Below are 14045 nucleotides of genomic sequence, written 5' to 3'. Positions count from 1 at the left end.
GTAATATTTTAAGTTCCCTTAGCTGGTTATGAATATAATATTTTTCATGTTAAAATATAAGTTTTTAACTAAAATTGATTATAAAGTCCATATGGAAAAATAAACAAGAATCACCAGGATAAGATTGTAAAAAGAGAATAAAGTAGGATTAGCCTATGAAATATCAAAATATGTTGTAAAGTCTCAATATTTAAAATACTGGTACTAACACAAAGATAGTTAGATAAATGGAACAGGAAGTTCCAAAATAGACCCAAATGTGAAATGATTTAGTATATGATTTCTGTATTATTACAGTTCAGTAGAGGGAAAAGTTAAAGGATAGTGGGTCAACTGCATTGCCATATTAAAAAACAAGTTGAATCCATGTCATACCATATACTAGAATTATTACAAATGAACAAGATACTTGCATTCTTAAAAATTAAATGATAGCCAGGTATGGTGGCACATGCTTGTAATCCTAGTACTTGGGAGGCTGACATAGGAGGATCTGAGTTCTCGCCCACCCTCTGCAACTTAGACCCTGTTTTAAAAATAAAGAATAAAAAATTGGACTAGAGGTGTAGCTGGTATGTTAGACTATCCCTGGTTTCAATCCCCAGCACCACAAAATAAATAAGTAAGTAAAGTAATTAATTAATTATCAATCATTAAAGTTTTAGACATAAACATGGGAAAATTTTAATTTACCCTGATATGAAGTTGGACCTAGCTAATTATGACTGCAAATCCAGAGGCCATGGAAGGAAAGATCCATAAATTAAACTACATGTAAAAATAATGCTGCATCTCAGAAATATTTCTATAATCTCAGTATCTGGGAAGCTGTTACAGCAAAATTGGACATTTGAGGCCAGTCTCAGCAACTCCGTGAGGCCCTGTTAAAAAAAGAGGGAGTGGGAGAGGGAGAGGGAGAGAGAGGGAGAGGGAGAGGGAGAGGGAGGGAGGGAGGGAGGAAGGGGGAGAGAGAGGGGCGGGGGAAGAAAGAGTGTGTGAACGCCTGCGCGTGAGGGTTTAACTTGTAGAATGCCTTTGGCTTCAGTCTCTAATACAAAAAAAAAAAATCTGAATTCTACATCTCAGTAATTCTACATAGGCAAGGTCAAAAAGATAGACAAGCTGTGGTAGGGAAGAGGGAATAATCTCCTCTAAAGAACAGTTAGAAATTGTTGCAAACAAGTCAATAACACAACAAATAAGACCAGGAATACATAACTTTTCAAATAATCGATACAGTGGTTCTCATTGAAAGGAAAAGGTCCTCAGTTCCACTAATTGCAAGAGAAACTCCAGTTAAACTCACATTAGAGAGGATTATGTTTCACCTCTTTAATCAGTTAAAAATCCAAAAGTTCAGTACTTTATTGGAAAGATTATGGGAAAACAAATGTACTCTTAGTAGGAGCATTAGTGGATACAGCAAGGTAACTTAGCAGTGTCTATCATGATTAGAATTAAATTTTAAAAGTTGTGTTCAATTCGACATAGTTGTAATTTTTTTTTCTTCTGTTGGTACTGGGGATTGAACCCAGTTGCATTCTACCTCTGAGCTACACTTCTAGCCATATTTTTTATTCTTTATGTTTGAAACAGTCTTAAGTTGCAAAGGGCCTCACTAAGTAACTGAGGCTGGCTGTGAACCTGTAATTCTCCTGTCTCAGCCTCCCAAATTCTGGGATTACAAGTGTGTGCCACCACACCCAGCTTAATTTTTTTTTTAACTTGAGATTATTTAAAGATTTCTGTTATGAGCATATTTAAAGTGATAAAGCATTACATCAAATTTTATTCAGATTACTACAAAAATGTTTTGATACTAGCTTGTCTTTATTTATAGCCAGAGCCACCGAAGAAACCATCTAATTGGAGAAGAAAACATGAAGAATTCATTGCTACCATAAGAGCAGCTAAAGGCCTTGATCAAGCTCTTAAAGAGGGCGGCAAACTTCCTCCTCCACCTCCACCTTCTTACGATCCTGGTATATGAAATATTATTGACAAAAAACTTGATGGACAGAACATTGTGATTAGATTTTTATATATTTTAAGTTGTTATGAAAATTATATCATCATAATGGAACCCAATGAAGGATAATTTTTAAAAGCTTTAGTGATAATCCAGGCATCTAGGATTATAAAGATATATCTGTATAGGTCATACAAATGCATTATCTTTTTTTTGTAGTAATGGGGGTGGAACCCAGGTGGCATTCTGTCTTCAAACTACACCCCCGTCCTATTTTTTATTCTTTATTTTGGAACAGGGTCTCACTGAGTTGCACAGGACCTCATTAAGTAGCTAAGGCTTGATTTTCTTGGGGGTGTTACTAGAAGTTGACCCTAGACGCATTCTACCTCTGAGCTATACCCCCTGTTTTATTTTAAAACAGGGTCTCACTACGTTGCTGAGGCTGGCCTTGAATCTGCAATCCTCCTATCTCGGCCTTCCAAATACTGAGATTATAGGCGTTTTCCACCATTCCTGTCAAGCATTATATAATTTAAAAATATGTTAACTATTAAATATTGTTACTCTAAGAAATAATTATGTTCACTGTGGGTTGTAATACAGTTGTTAAGTAAAATTCAGATAGTTTTGTTGCCTGGTTCTTTGGTATCTTCTCATCTAGGAAGCAAAGAAGTCATAGTCAATATTATTTGTAAAATAAACACTTCTTACAGGAGAAACTACGATATAAACTGATTGATCTAAATTATTCTTTTCAGTTAGTGTGTTATGTTTTCCTCATTAGACCACTAAAAAGTTGCACTGTTCATTGTTAACAAAAGCTAAGCAAGATTATGACAAATCCATATGACATATTTAGGTACTGATAACCCTAAAACAGCACAGTTGCTTTGCTATTAGTTATTAAAACAGCCTGAAGTTCTTTTTTGATGTAACAAGTTAACCACATTAAAATTTAGTAGTACTCTTGCCCGGTGTGGTGGTGCACACTTGTAATCCCCGCACTTGGGAGGATGAGACAGGAGGATCACATAGGTTCAGAGCCAGCCTCAGCTGGTTTAAGAGACCCTCTTTCCAAATAAAATATAAAATAGGTCTGGGAGTGTAGCCTGGAGGTAGAAGGGCCCTGGGTTCTATCCCCAGTACCACAAAAAAAAAAAAAAAAAAAAAAATTAGTAGTATTCTAGATTTGGGTTTCTTAGCAATGATAATGTTCTTTAAGAAAATCTGGATATATTATTTTGTATATGTGTGTGTGTGTGTGTGTGTGTGTGTGTGTGGTACTGGGGATGGAACCCAGGCACCCTCTACTTCAAGGCTACATACACTTCCAGACCTATTTTATATTTTTATTTGGAAACAGGGTCTCACTAAGTTGCTGAGAGCCTCACTAAGTAACCGAGGCTAGCTTCGAACCTACGTGATCCTCCTGTCTCTGCCTCCCAAGAGCTGGGATTATAAGCGTGCACTACCACGCCCGGCTGGATATGATCATTTTTAATATTTTATTGTATAGGAGACATTTACAAACAATTTCATTAAAGAACCGGAGAGTAAGTAAATATTTTAGGCTTTTCATGCCATGAGGTCCCTGTTGGAACTATCCCACTCTTTCATTGTTGCAGTAAGCCAAATGAATGGGCATAGTCATCTTCAAATAAATTTTATTTACAGAAACAACCAACAAGTAGACTGAATTTAGTTCACAGGCGATAGTTTGTCAACCCCTAGTTAATAAAATTAGTAATTAACTCTTAATTCTGTGAGTCCTTCTGGGATCGTCCAACAGGGCTTGAATCTTTTTTGATTCTATATTTTCCTCATGAAATTGAGTTCTCTGCTTTGGAGGTGTTTAGATATTATGTTAGTCTACTTGGGCTATATTTTTTATTTCTTGTTATTATTGTTTTTAATATATACAAGTCAGTGTCAGTTTTTCAGAATAATTTGGTATTTAGGAATATTTAATCTTTTGAGCCTTTGAAAAACAATTTCTTTGTTATTAAGAGGTTTTGGACCTACTCCACTACTAAACAGACAAATTACTGAGCTTTGGTTGAGTGTAAATTCTAAAATTTTCTACCAAAAGCAAACTTGTTGAAGTAAATGGAGTTGTTGTTTTTTTTTAAACAATTTTTATTTATTCCTAGTGTCTTTTTTAATTCAGTTGGTTTTTTTTTTTTTGTTGTTGTTGTTGTTGTTGTTGTTGTTGTTGTTCGGAACTGGCCAGGGGCATTCCACCTCCAAGCTACACTGCCAGCTCTATTTTTTATTCTTTATTTTGAAACAGGGTCTCATTAAGTTACCAAGGGCCTAAATAGGTGAGGCTGGCTGTGACCCTGCGATCCTCCTCTCTCAGCCTCCCAAGAACTGGGATTACAAGGGTGTGTCCTACACCAGGCTTAGTTGAATTCTTTTTTAATGCTATAAGATTTGATTTTGTGTTAACTTTTAGATTTTCTTTTTTCTTTTTTTGGCAGTACCAAGAATTGAATCCAAGGGCATTCTACCTCCGAGCTATACCCTGAGCCCTAATTTTTATTCTTTATTTTGAAACAGAGTCTCACTAAATTGGAGAGGGCCTCACTAAGTAGTTGAAGCCGGCCACAAACCTGCAATCCTCCTATCTGAGCCTCCCAAGTATGGAAATTAGAAGTGTGTGGCACCACGCCCAGCTTGATATTCAATTTTTTATAAAAATTATTTATAGTAGCTATAGTCAGGGAGAATATTTCATCTTGGAAATGTTTGTTAGCTCTTAAATTTGAATTATGTCAATGGAGTTTTTATCATTTCTTCAAACTGTTAAGACTCTAAGAGATATAAGTTGTTGAAAGTAAATTGAACTGTTTCTTGATGTTTTTCTCTAATTGAAATGAAAGATTTTATAGTTGAGTCCATATTTTAAGTTGTATTTTGATATGTTGCTACTATTTAACTAGCCTTCCATATAAAATGTTATATCCAGGATGAAGGCATATGGTATTTTAAAGGTAAAAAGAAATTACACTTTTTTTTCTAATTTATTCTTTTGTATTGAAGATTTATCTTTGCGATTTTTTAAAAAAATTGATTCAATATTAGAAAATTCGATTTATTGGACTTTTTAAAGTCTTTATCAAGTTTAGATAAGTCAGGCTGGATTTTACACGGAAACATAAAAGCCATAATTATATCTCATTTCAATTATTAGGTTATTAATCGGGTTTTGATTTATCTGTTGTAGATTATATTCAGTGTCCATATTGCCAGAGGAGATTCAATGAAAATGCAGCTGATAGACATATAAATTTTTGTAAAGAACAAGCAGCACGTATTAGTAATAAAGGCAAATTTTCTACAGAAACCAAAGGAAAACCAACTTCTCGGACACAGGTAAAACGCTTAACTTTACTCAGTTCTATAAATCAGTAAGAAATTGGTACCTTCAAATTCATAGTTTCATGTTTATGCATATATAGGACAGTATAGCTTCTTCAGCTGCTAAATTTTATATTAGCCTAAGAGGTTTAATAAGAAGGTTAATTGGCTAGTTTAGAAAAACTGTTTAAATTAACTGATTTGAAAGGCACCTGAGTTAGTAGGGATTAGAAAGTAAACTGACTTGGCCGGGTGTGGTGGCACATGCTTGAATCCCAGCATTCAGGATGCAGAGACCAGAGGATTGCGGTTTATGGACAGCCTCAGCTACTTAGTGAGGCTCCTTGCAACTCAGTGAGACCCTGTTTCAAAAAATATGAAAACTCAAAATTAGGACTAGTGGTGTAGCTCGGAGGTAGAATGCCCCTGGGTTCCATCCCTAGTACCACAGAAACAAAAAACAGAAAGAAAGAAACTGATTTAAAGAGTAATAAAGCAAGAAAATGAATTAAGTGTAAATGAACCAGATCCAGATTCAGAGGGATAGAAAACTGAATTAAAGACAAAGTCTGAAAATCACAAATGTTTTCTGGTTCTATATGGGTAATATACATGAGTTAGGGAAAACTTGGGTTCAAACCCTAATTGCAGCTTTGAAATTTTTAGACAAATAACATGCTATGTATGTAAACCTTTATTTCCTTATCCATGAAGTGAAAATAAATCTGTGTGATGGCTTTGAGAAGCAAAGAAACAGTGTATGTGAAAGCACTTACAGAAACATAAAACTATATAACATACAAGGTTCGTCAGATAAATTAAATTTTACAGTATTATTATGTTTTAAGTCTACTGTTATAGAAAACACTGTTAATTTAGACTTTTAAGCAGATTTCTGTTTCCACAAAGCTTTCATTTGTAAACTATTTTTTTCTCTCAGGAGAGGGAGAGCTCTATTGCTCCTGTATGTTTCCTTGAATTCCTGGGCTTAAAGGTTACTTCCAAGTAGCTGGGACTATAGAAGTCCATTGCACCCAGCTGGAACAATATTTTTTGAGTGTTGTAATTTAGTCAATATTTAATAATCAAATCTGTTATTTATGAATAATGTATCACACTTAAAGACCTCCCAATACACCAGGAACCTCTTTGGGAGAGTGTTTGGACTGAAGTTTTAAGACATTATTGTAAAGACTATATCATTATCATCATCATCATTATTGTGGGGGAAATACCTTTTCTTAAACTGGGCATGTTTGTGCATGCTTGTAATCCCAGATACTCAGGAGGTAGAGGCAAAAGGATTGCACGTTTGAGGCCAGTGTGGGCAACTTGGCGAGACCCTGTTTCAAAAGACAAAATAAAAAAGGCTGAGGATATAGGTCAGTGATAAAGTGCTAGCATGTGTGAGGCCCTGGGTTCATTTTCTGGTACCACAAAGAAAAGAAAAAGAAACACCTTTTGTTGAAAAGACTTTCCTTTCCCCAGTAAGTAGTTACTCAGTTGAAAATAATTTGAACATGTGTGTGTGTTGGGGGATTATTTCAAGGACAAACTTTTCTGTTTCTTTGATGCCTGTCCTTTAATCATTACCACACTATCACTATACTAAATACAGTACTTTAATAATTTTGAAAAGCAATCTAAAATCTATTTTTTTTTCTTTTTAAAAATTGGTTTGGATCTTCTAGATTGCTTACATTATTTACAAATTTTATAATTAGTAATTTAAAAAAAGTCTACTAGCATTTGATTGAGATTATATTAAGTCTGTAAATCAGTTTGAAGAGAATTGACATCCAAACAGTACTGAATTGTCCAGTCTATGAACTTGTTAATATTTTCTGCTTATTTAGATTTTCTTTAGTTCAACAGTGTTTTTTAGTTTTCAATATAAGGATCATGCACATATTTTGTTATATTTTCCCCTAAGTATATTATTTTGGGGGATGATCTTATAAATGGAATTTTACTTTATTTTTCATTTGTTGCTAGAACAAAAGTATTGTTTGTATATTTTGCTACCTTGCTAAATTTGCTTTTAATTATAATAGCCTTCTTTCATATTTCTTAGGACTTTTTTACATATACAGTCATGTCAAAGTAAATAAGGATTAGTTTTACTTCCTCTAATCTATTTTTTTTTTTTTTGGCCTTTTTATTGTGTTAGCTTTCTGTTACTTTAACAAATACCTGAGATAAACAGCTTAAAAAGAGGAAAGGTTTATTTTTGCTCACAGTTTGGGAGGTTTCATTCTATGTCCAATTGGCCCCTTTGCTTTGGGTCCGTAGTGGCACACTGCTTCATTACTGGAACATGTGGTAGAGGAGAGATCTGTTCACTTCATGGCCATGGCCAGGTGCAAAAGAGAAAGGAGACTGGCATGCCACACCCTCTTTGAGGGCATGGCCTCAGTGACTGAAATGTTCCACTAGGTCTGTCTTCTTAAGGGTTTCATCTCCTCCCAGTAGAGCCACCGGTTGGCAACCTAGCCTTCAGCACATGGATGTTGGGGGACATTCCAGTTGCAAACAATAGCAATTGCACTGGCTAGGATTTTCAGTCTATTGTTGAACAACAGTGTTGAGATTGGATATCCTTGCCCTGATCCTGATGTTAGAAGCATTCAGTTTTTACCATTGAGTATGGTACTAGCTATAGATTTTCTTTTTTTTTTATAATGTGCTTTTATTGATGCATTATAGTCTCACATTATAATGTAAATCATGTTGACAGTGATATACATGGACACAACACTTGGTGGTCCTTCCCCATCTCCCCATTTCGCCCCTTCCAAATAAATAGTACTGAGATTGACATTGGTATATTCACATATGTACACATAGTCGATGGTAGTATTTCCATTAATGAACTTCAGTCTTACCCCTTCTCTTCCTTAGACCAACTGTCTGGCTCCACTACAGTTTCTCCTCCACTCTCTGAAGTTCATCTGGTATTCCAATTCTCCCTAGTTCACCCATATTAGAGAAAACATATGACTCTTTACATTCTGTAACTGGCTAATCTCACTTAACATAAAAAATATAGAATGCTGCTGGGCATGGTGGCGCACGCTTATAATGCCCGCGCTTGGGAGGCAGAGACAGGAGAATTGCACAGGTTCAAAGCCAGCCGCGCTGTCTTAAGAGACCCCGTTTCCGAATAAAAATATAAAATAGGTCTGGGAATGTACTCCGGAGGTAGAAGGGCTTCCAGGAACCCCAGTACCACCAAAAAAAAAAAAAAAAAAAAATAGAATGCTTCACAAATATACATGCCATCCTTGAGCAGGGGCCATGCTAATCTTCTCTATCACTCGTTCTAATTTTAGTATATGTGCTGTCGAAGTGAAATCTTAAGTTGCCATCCTTTTTTCATTCCCCATCAGTCTAAAGAGCTTTCTTGAAACAGTAGTGTAGATTTTACTGGTAATGAATTCTGTTCTTGGTTGTCCGAAAATGCCTATGATACCTATATGTTCATTCACTGGTATGATATTTGTCATATTTTTGTATATAAGCATTTTGGACATAGTTATACTATTTTTACATCCTTGGTTGTCTAACACCTGGGCCCATGTGGAGTTAATTTCTATTGACTGTCGTTTTTGTGTGTGTCTGTGTGGTACTGGGGGTAGAACCCAGGGGCTTTTCTACCTCCGGGCTCTACTCCCAGACCTATTTTGTACTTTATTTGGAAACAGGATCTCAGTAAGTTGCTGAACCTGTGCGATCCTTCTGTCTCAGCCTCCCAAGCACTGGGACTACAAGTGTGCACCACCATGCCTGGCTATTGACTGTCATTTTTGTTGAATGTGGGCCATACTTTTCTGTTTATTTGCTAGTAATTTTTCATTGAAAACTGGGCATTATAGATAACATATCAACTTGAAATATTTTATCTTCTATAAATTGTGCTTTCTTTTTTTAATTCTTTTTTTTAGGGGCAAGGGGTGTCAAAGGAAATTAAATCCAGAGGACACCATTTCAGGTCTTCCATGGTTTCTGGTCTCTTAGAATTTTTGTTTAGTTTTTGTTTTTAATCATGTTGTAGCTGTTATCCGTAGCAGGGTTATGTAGCCACTTCACCTCTCCACCACTGAGTTTGTAATTTGTCATTATATTTTTAATTTTTTAAAATTAGCTATTTTTTAGTTTTCTACCCTTTATTGTTTCCCTATTAATATTTTCAGATTTGTCTTTTATTTCTCCTTTTTTTTTTTTTTTGGTGGTACTGAGGATGGTTTTGTTGTAAGAGGTATGTTGTGTCTGGTAATTGTAGTATCAGAGAGCCAGACAGATATGGTCCTACTGCTTTCCCACTTGTGGTATGTACTTATGTCCATGGATAGTGTTCACTATTTATTGGTTGTTACCCATAAAAACTTATCCAATTGTTTACATGAGGTACCTTTTCCCAGAGAAGTTTGTTCCTTTCATGGATCTAGGAATACTGGTAGTCTAGAACCTTTTTATTTTTTTAATTTTTTTTATTTTTTGGTGATAGTGGGATTCTTGGAAACCCTTCTACCTCTGGACTACACTCCCAGACACCTGTTTTTTATATTTTTTTTAAATTTGGAAACAGGGTCTCTAAAGCCAGCGAGGCTGGCTACGAACCTGCACGATCTTCCTGTCTCTGCCTCCCAAGCGCAGGGATTACAAGCATGCACCACCATGCCTGGCCTAGTCTAGAAACATTTAAAAACTTAAGTTATGGATGTTAGTTTGCTTGACTAGTCTAATTTCTACAGAAAATTAATGTGATTGATATTAATGACTAGAAATTTATTATAATTTCAACTTGGGTTGACCTAGCAATTTCTGTTTTTCTAATGTAACAGTCAGTTATTTTTTGTGTGTGATTCTGGATATTAAACCCAGAGGTATTCTGCCTCCAAGTTACATCCTCAGCCCTATTTTTATTTTTTGTTTGAAACCAGGTCTCCCTAAGTTCAAGGGCTTCCATAAGTTTCTGAGGCTGGCCTTGAATCTACAATCTTCTTGTCTAAGCCTCCTAAATACTGTGATTACAGGTGTGTACCACCATACCCAACAACAGTCAGTGCTTTTAAAATGATTGTTATATACATTTTTATATACTTTTATACTTTCTTAGGCATTTTTAGTTTTTCATTAAAGGATTAGTCCAAATACACCATTCAACTATTTCATCAGAAATAAATTTCCAGTTTTAATAAAAATTTCTTATAAATATAAATAACTTAGTTATACCTTAACCATTTGTAAGTGTGCAGTCAGTAATATTAAGTACATTCATAATGTTGTACAACCATAACAACCATCCTTCTCCATAGCTTTGTTTCTTTAAAACTGAAATTTTACAGCAAGGGAATGTGGGCTTTTGAATTGCCAGTTTATAATCAATAAAAAAAAGTTGGTAAAATATTTTGTTTTCATTATTTTAGTACAAGCCCCCTGCAATTAAAAAGTCAAATTCTCCTGGGACCACATCATCTGGATCTTCACGATTACCACAACCCAGTGGCACTAGCAAAACTGTTATAGGTGAGATCCATAAAATAACTTAAAAAATTCGTCAAGAAATGAAGATAATGGTCTTAAATTATTAAAACAGATGGATAATTATGAAGAGAAGTGCATTAGTAATTATTTCTGGATAAAAATTAAGCAATTTTAATCACTTCTACTTTTACATGTTTTGTTTGTTTGCTTACATCTCTGTTCTTGATTATGTTATTGGTATATCATCTGTTCAGAATAATCAGTTATTTTCTTGATTATTTGACCATAGGATTTTTGCCTCATTTTGTCCTTGACTTCACATACTTTTTTGAATTTGACAGTTATTCCTAACAGAGAAATATTTAATGGTTTAAGTAGATATTTGACCAGTAATGTGTACTGTTTTTTACATACAAATTTAAATTAGAAATTAGTAATGCCTGTGTTGAAGCCGGACATGGTGGTGCACGCTTGTAATCTCAGCGCTTGGGAGGCGGAGACAGGAGGATCGCGCAGGTTCGAAGCCAGCCTTGCTGGCTTAAGAGACCCAGTTTCCAAATAAAAATATAAAATAGGTCTGGGAGTGTAGCCCGGAGGTAGAAGGGTTTCCAGGAACCCTAGTATCAAAAAAAAAAAAAAAAAGAAATGCATGTGTTGTTGCTGGCAATATCATTTTAAAAATACCATTCTTTTAAATTTTTTACTTATAATTTGACTTATATGCACAAAGAACATTACAAAAAATTTGTTTTCCTTCTCAGATGCACTGTTTTATGTGAATTTTCCATTCAGAGTATTCTATTATTAAAGCTGTTGTATTTTTTTTATTATTAGGTGTGCCTTCAAGTAAAGTGTCTTCGGTTAACAGCCCTTTGGGAAACAAACTTCAGTCCTTGTCTCCTTCTCATAAAGCTATAGCAGCCCCTCAGGCAGGGTAAGTCTACATTGGCTAGTTTATCAATGGTATACATTCTGATGAAACTAAAGTTTTATTCATGGTAATTCGTTTTTTCATTAAGCTTAGTTTTATTTCTAAGTTCATTGTCTTAAATTTGTTCATTAGGAAATATCTTTTTAAAAAAATTTTCATTGGCGCATTTTAGTTATACTGGGGTTCAAAGTGATTAATTCATATATGCACACAACATATCTTAATATCTTTTGTTGGCCAAGAATATACTCATTGGTGTTGAGAATATAAGTAGTAAAAGCAGTTAGGAAGATAATTTGTTGTCATTTATCAAGAGCCTTAAGTATTCATATTTTTATTGAATAATTTTACTTTTGAGAATCTAAGGAAATAATTTGAAATATAGATTTTTATAAAAATTATAATTTATTAAAGCATTATATTCCAGGGACTATGCTAGACATTTTGCATATATTTTCATTAAAACTATTTCACAAACATAGAATAATAGAATCAGAGAAGGAAAATAATTGGTTCAAAGCTACATAGCTTTACGTAAGCAAGATAAAAATTGAGTTTTGATTCTAAACATTGGGCCCTTACACATATTTTTCATATGATGGATGTAACTAATAAATTAACAACACCTAAATGTCTGGCCTTAAATGATAAATTATGAAAATCTGTAGAAGAATATTTCATAACCATAAAAGTAAATGTAATATTAATTAGATGATTCCATTCTAACCAGAGAAAAATATAGGATACAAAACTCCATGTATAACATAATAGAAACTAAAAGTATATGTAGATAAAAAGGCAGAATATGTTGAAATGTTAAGTTATTTTCTTTTATATAGTGCTTTATTATACTTTGTCTTTAACAGTTTTATGTAGATGGCTTTTAATGAAGTAGCTTAATTGAAATTCAGTAATTCATTTAATATGGAAATTATTGGTAACACTAGAGACTTTATAGAAAGCCATGTTTTTATAAATTCCTTTTTCCTTCCATTTTAATAAATCAGAAACTTAGGCTATTGCCACAGAACCATAAGAATGGAGGCTTATATATTTATCTTTACTTATACTAATATAGTCTGTTGAGGAAATATAGCCCCCCCACAATTGTTTTCAAATATAGGTTATCTGTGATTCACATTGACTTTGGTTTTCATGTAAGAAATATATACAAAGGTAATTGTCAAGTCAACTACTTTTTTTTTTTCTATTTACACTATATACAGAATGTAAAAGCTGAAAGGAGTTTAGTAATTCTCATTGTAGGAAAAGAAAAAAAAATAACTAAAAAGGTCTGATGAGTTAAATGTTTTTTTTTTAATTGTCCTGCTTCCAAAAAGAAAGTGCAGACTATCTTTTTAAAAAGAATGTAAGTTAAAAAATAGAACAGGTAGTTGAAAAATAAAAGAATCTCATCTTCCAGTGATAAAAAATTGATACTTTTTTTGTTTCCTGAGTTGACTGATTGGTTAGTTAAAAAGAGACTAGCAATGAATTTCATGACTTGTTTTTGCCATACCAAAGAGAATTGACAGCTGGGCATGGTGGCGCATACTTGTAATCCCAGTATCTGGGAGGCTGAGACAGGAGGATCTGGATTTGCAGCCAGCCTCAGCTACTTAGTGAGACCCTCTGCAACTTAGTGAGACCCTGTTTCAAAATAAAGAATAAAAACTCGGGCTGGGGGGTGTAGCTCGGAGGTAGATGCCCCTGGATTCCCAGCACCACACACACACACACACACACACACACACACACACACACACACACACACACTATTGCCTTTTATGATACTTATGGTGTTTGTTGCTTATCATTTTATTTATAGCTAATTGTGAATTGAAAGGCAATATTTTTCAGTACTTCATATTGACGATTTTATTAGTTGTACTGACACATTATTTTTAAGTAAAACATGTGAAGCTAGCTGGTATAAGAAGGGGTGTTGATCTTGAAGTTAGAAAGCTAGACTTCTGCGGGGCGTGGTGGCGCATGCTTGTAATCTCCGTGCTTGGGAGGCGGAGACAGGAGGATCGCACAGGTTTGGAGCCAGCCGCGCTGGCTTAAGAGACCCTCTTTCCAAATAAAAATATAAAATAGGTCTGGGAGTGTAGCCTGGAGGTAGAAGGGCTTCCAGGAACCCCATTACCACCAAAAAAGAGAAAGCTAGACTTCTTTATTCTACTGTGCCACTAAATATGTATGTAACTTTGATATATTTCTCTTTGTTGCATTTTAACAATATTCTGTGACTCTTAGACATTAACAACTTATCTAAGAAAATATGACCAACCA

The 14045-nt window shown here is 34.5% G+C and overlaps 1 protein-coding gene across 1 annotated transcript in view; it reads left to right on the top strand.

The window, feature by feature from the left end:
* ZC2HC1A (zinc finger C2HC-type containing 1A) overlaps positions 1 to 14045 on the top strand; it is a gene marked incomplete at both ends in the record, with an annotated part of 46589 nt that overhangs the window by 18454 nt on the left and 14090 nt on the right. Inside the window, 4 exon segments of the mRNA XM_080693643.1 lie at positions 1841 to 1982; positions 5199 to 5347; positions 10762 to 10861; positions 11654 to 11753. Coding sequence (XP_080549769.1) covers positions 1841 to 1982; positions 5199 to 5347; positions 10762 to 10861; positions 11654 to 11753 — 491 coding nt within the window.

This window comes from Muscardinus avellanarius (genome assembly GCF_963383645.1).
Source record: "Muscardinus avellanarius genome assembly, chromosome: 4".
NCBI lineage: Eukaryota > Metazoa > Chordata > Mammalia > Rodentia > Gliridae > Muscardinus > Muscardinus avellanarius.
The sequence above is the reverse complement of the archived record's forward strand: the minus strand, read 5'-3'. Positions and strand labels throughout refer to the sequence as shown.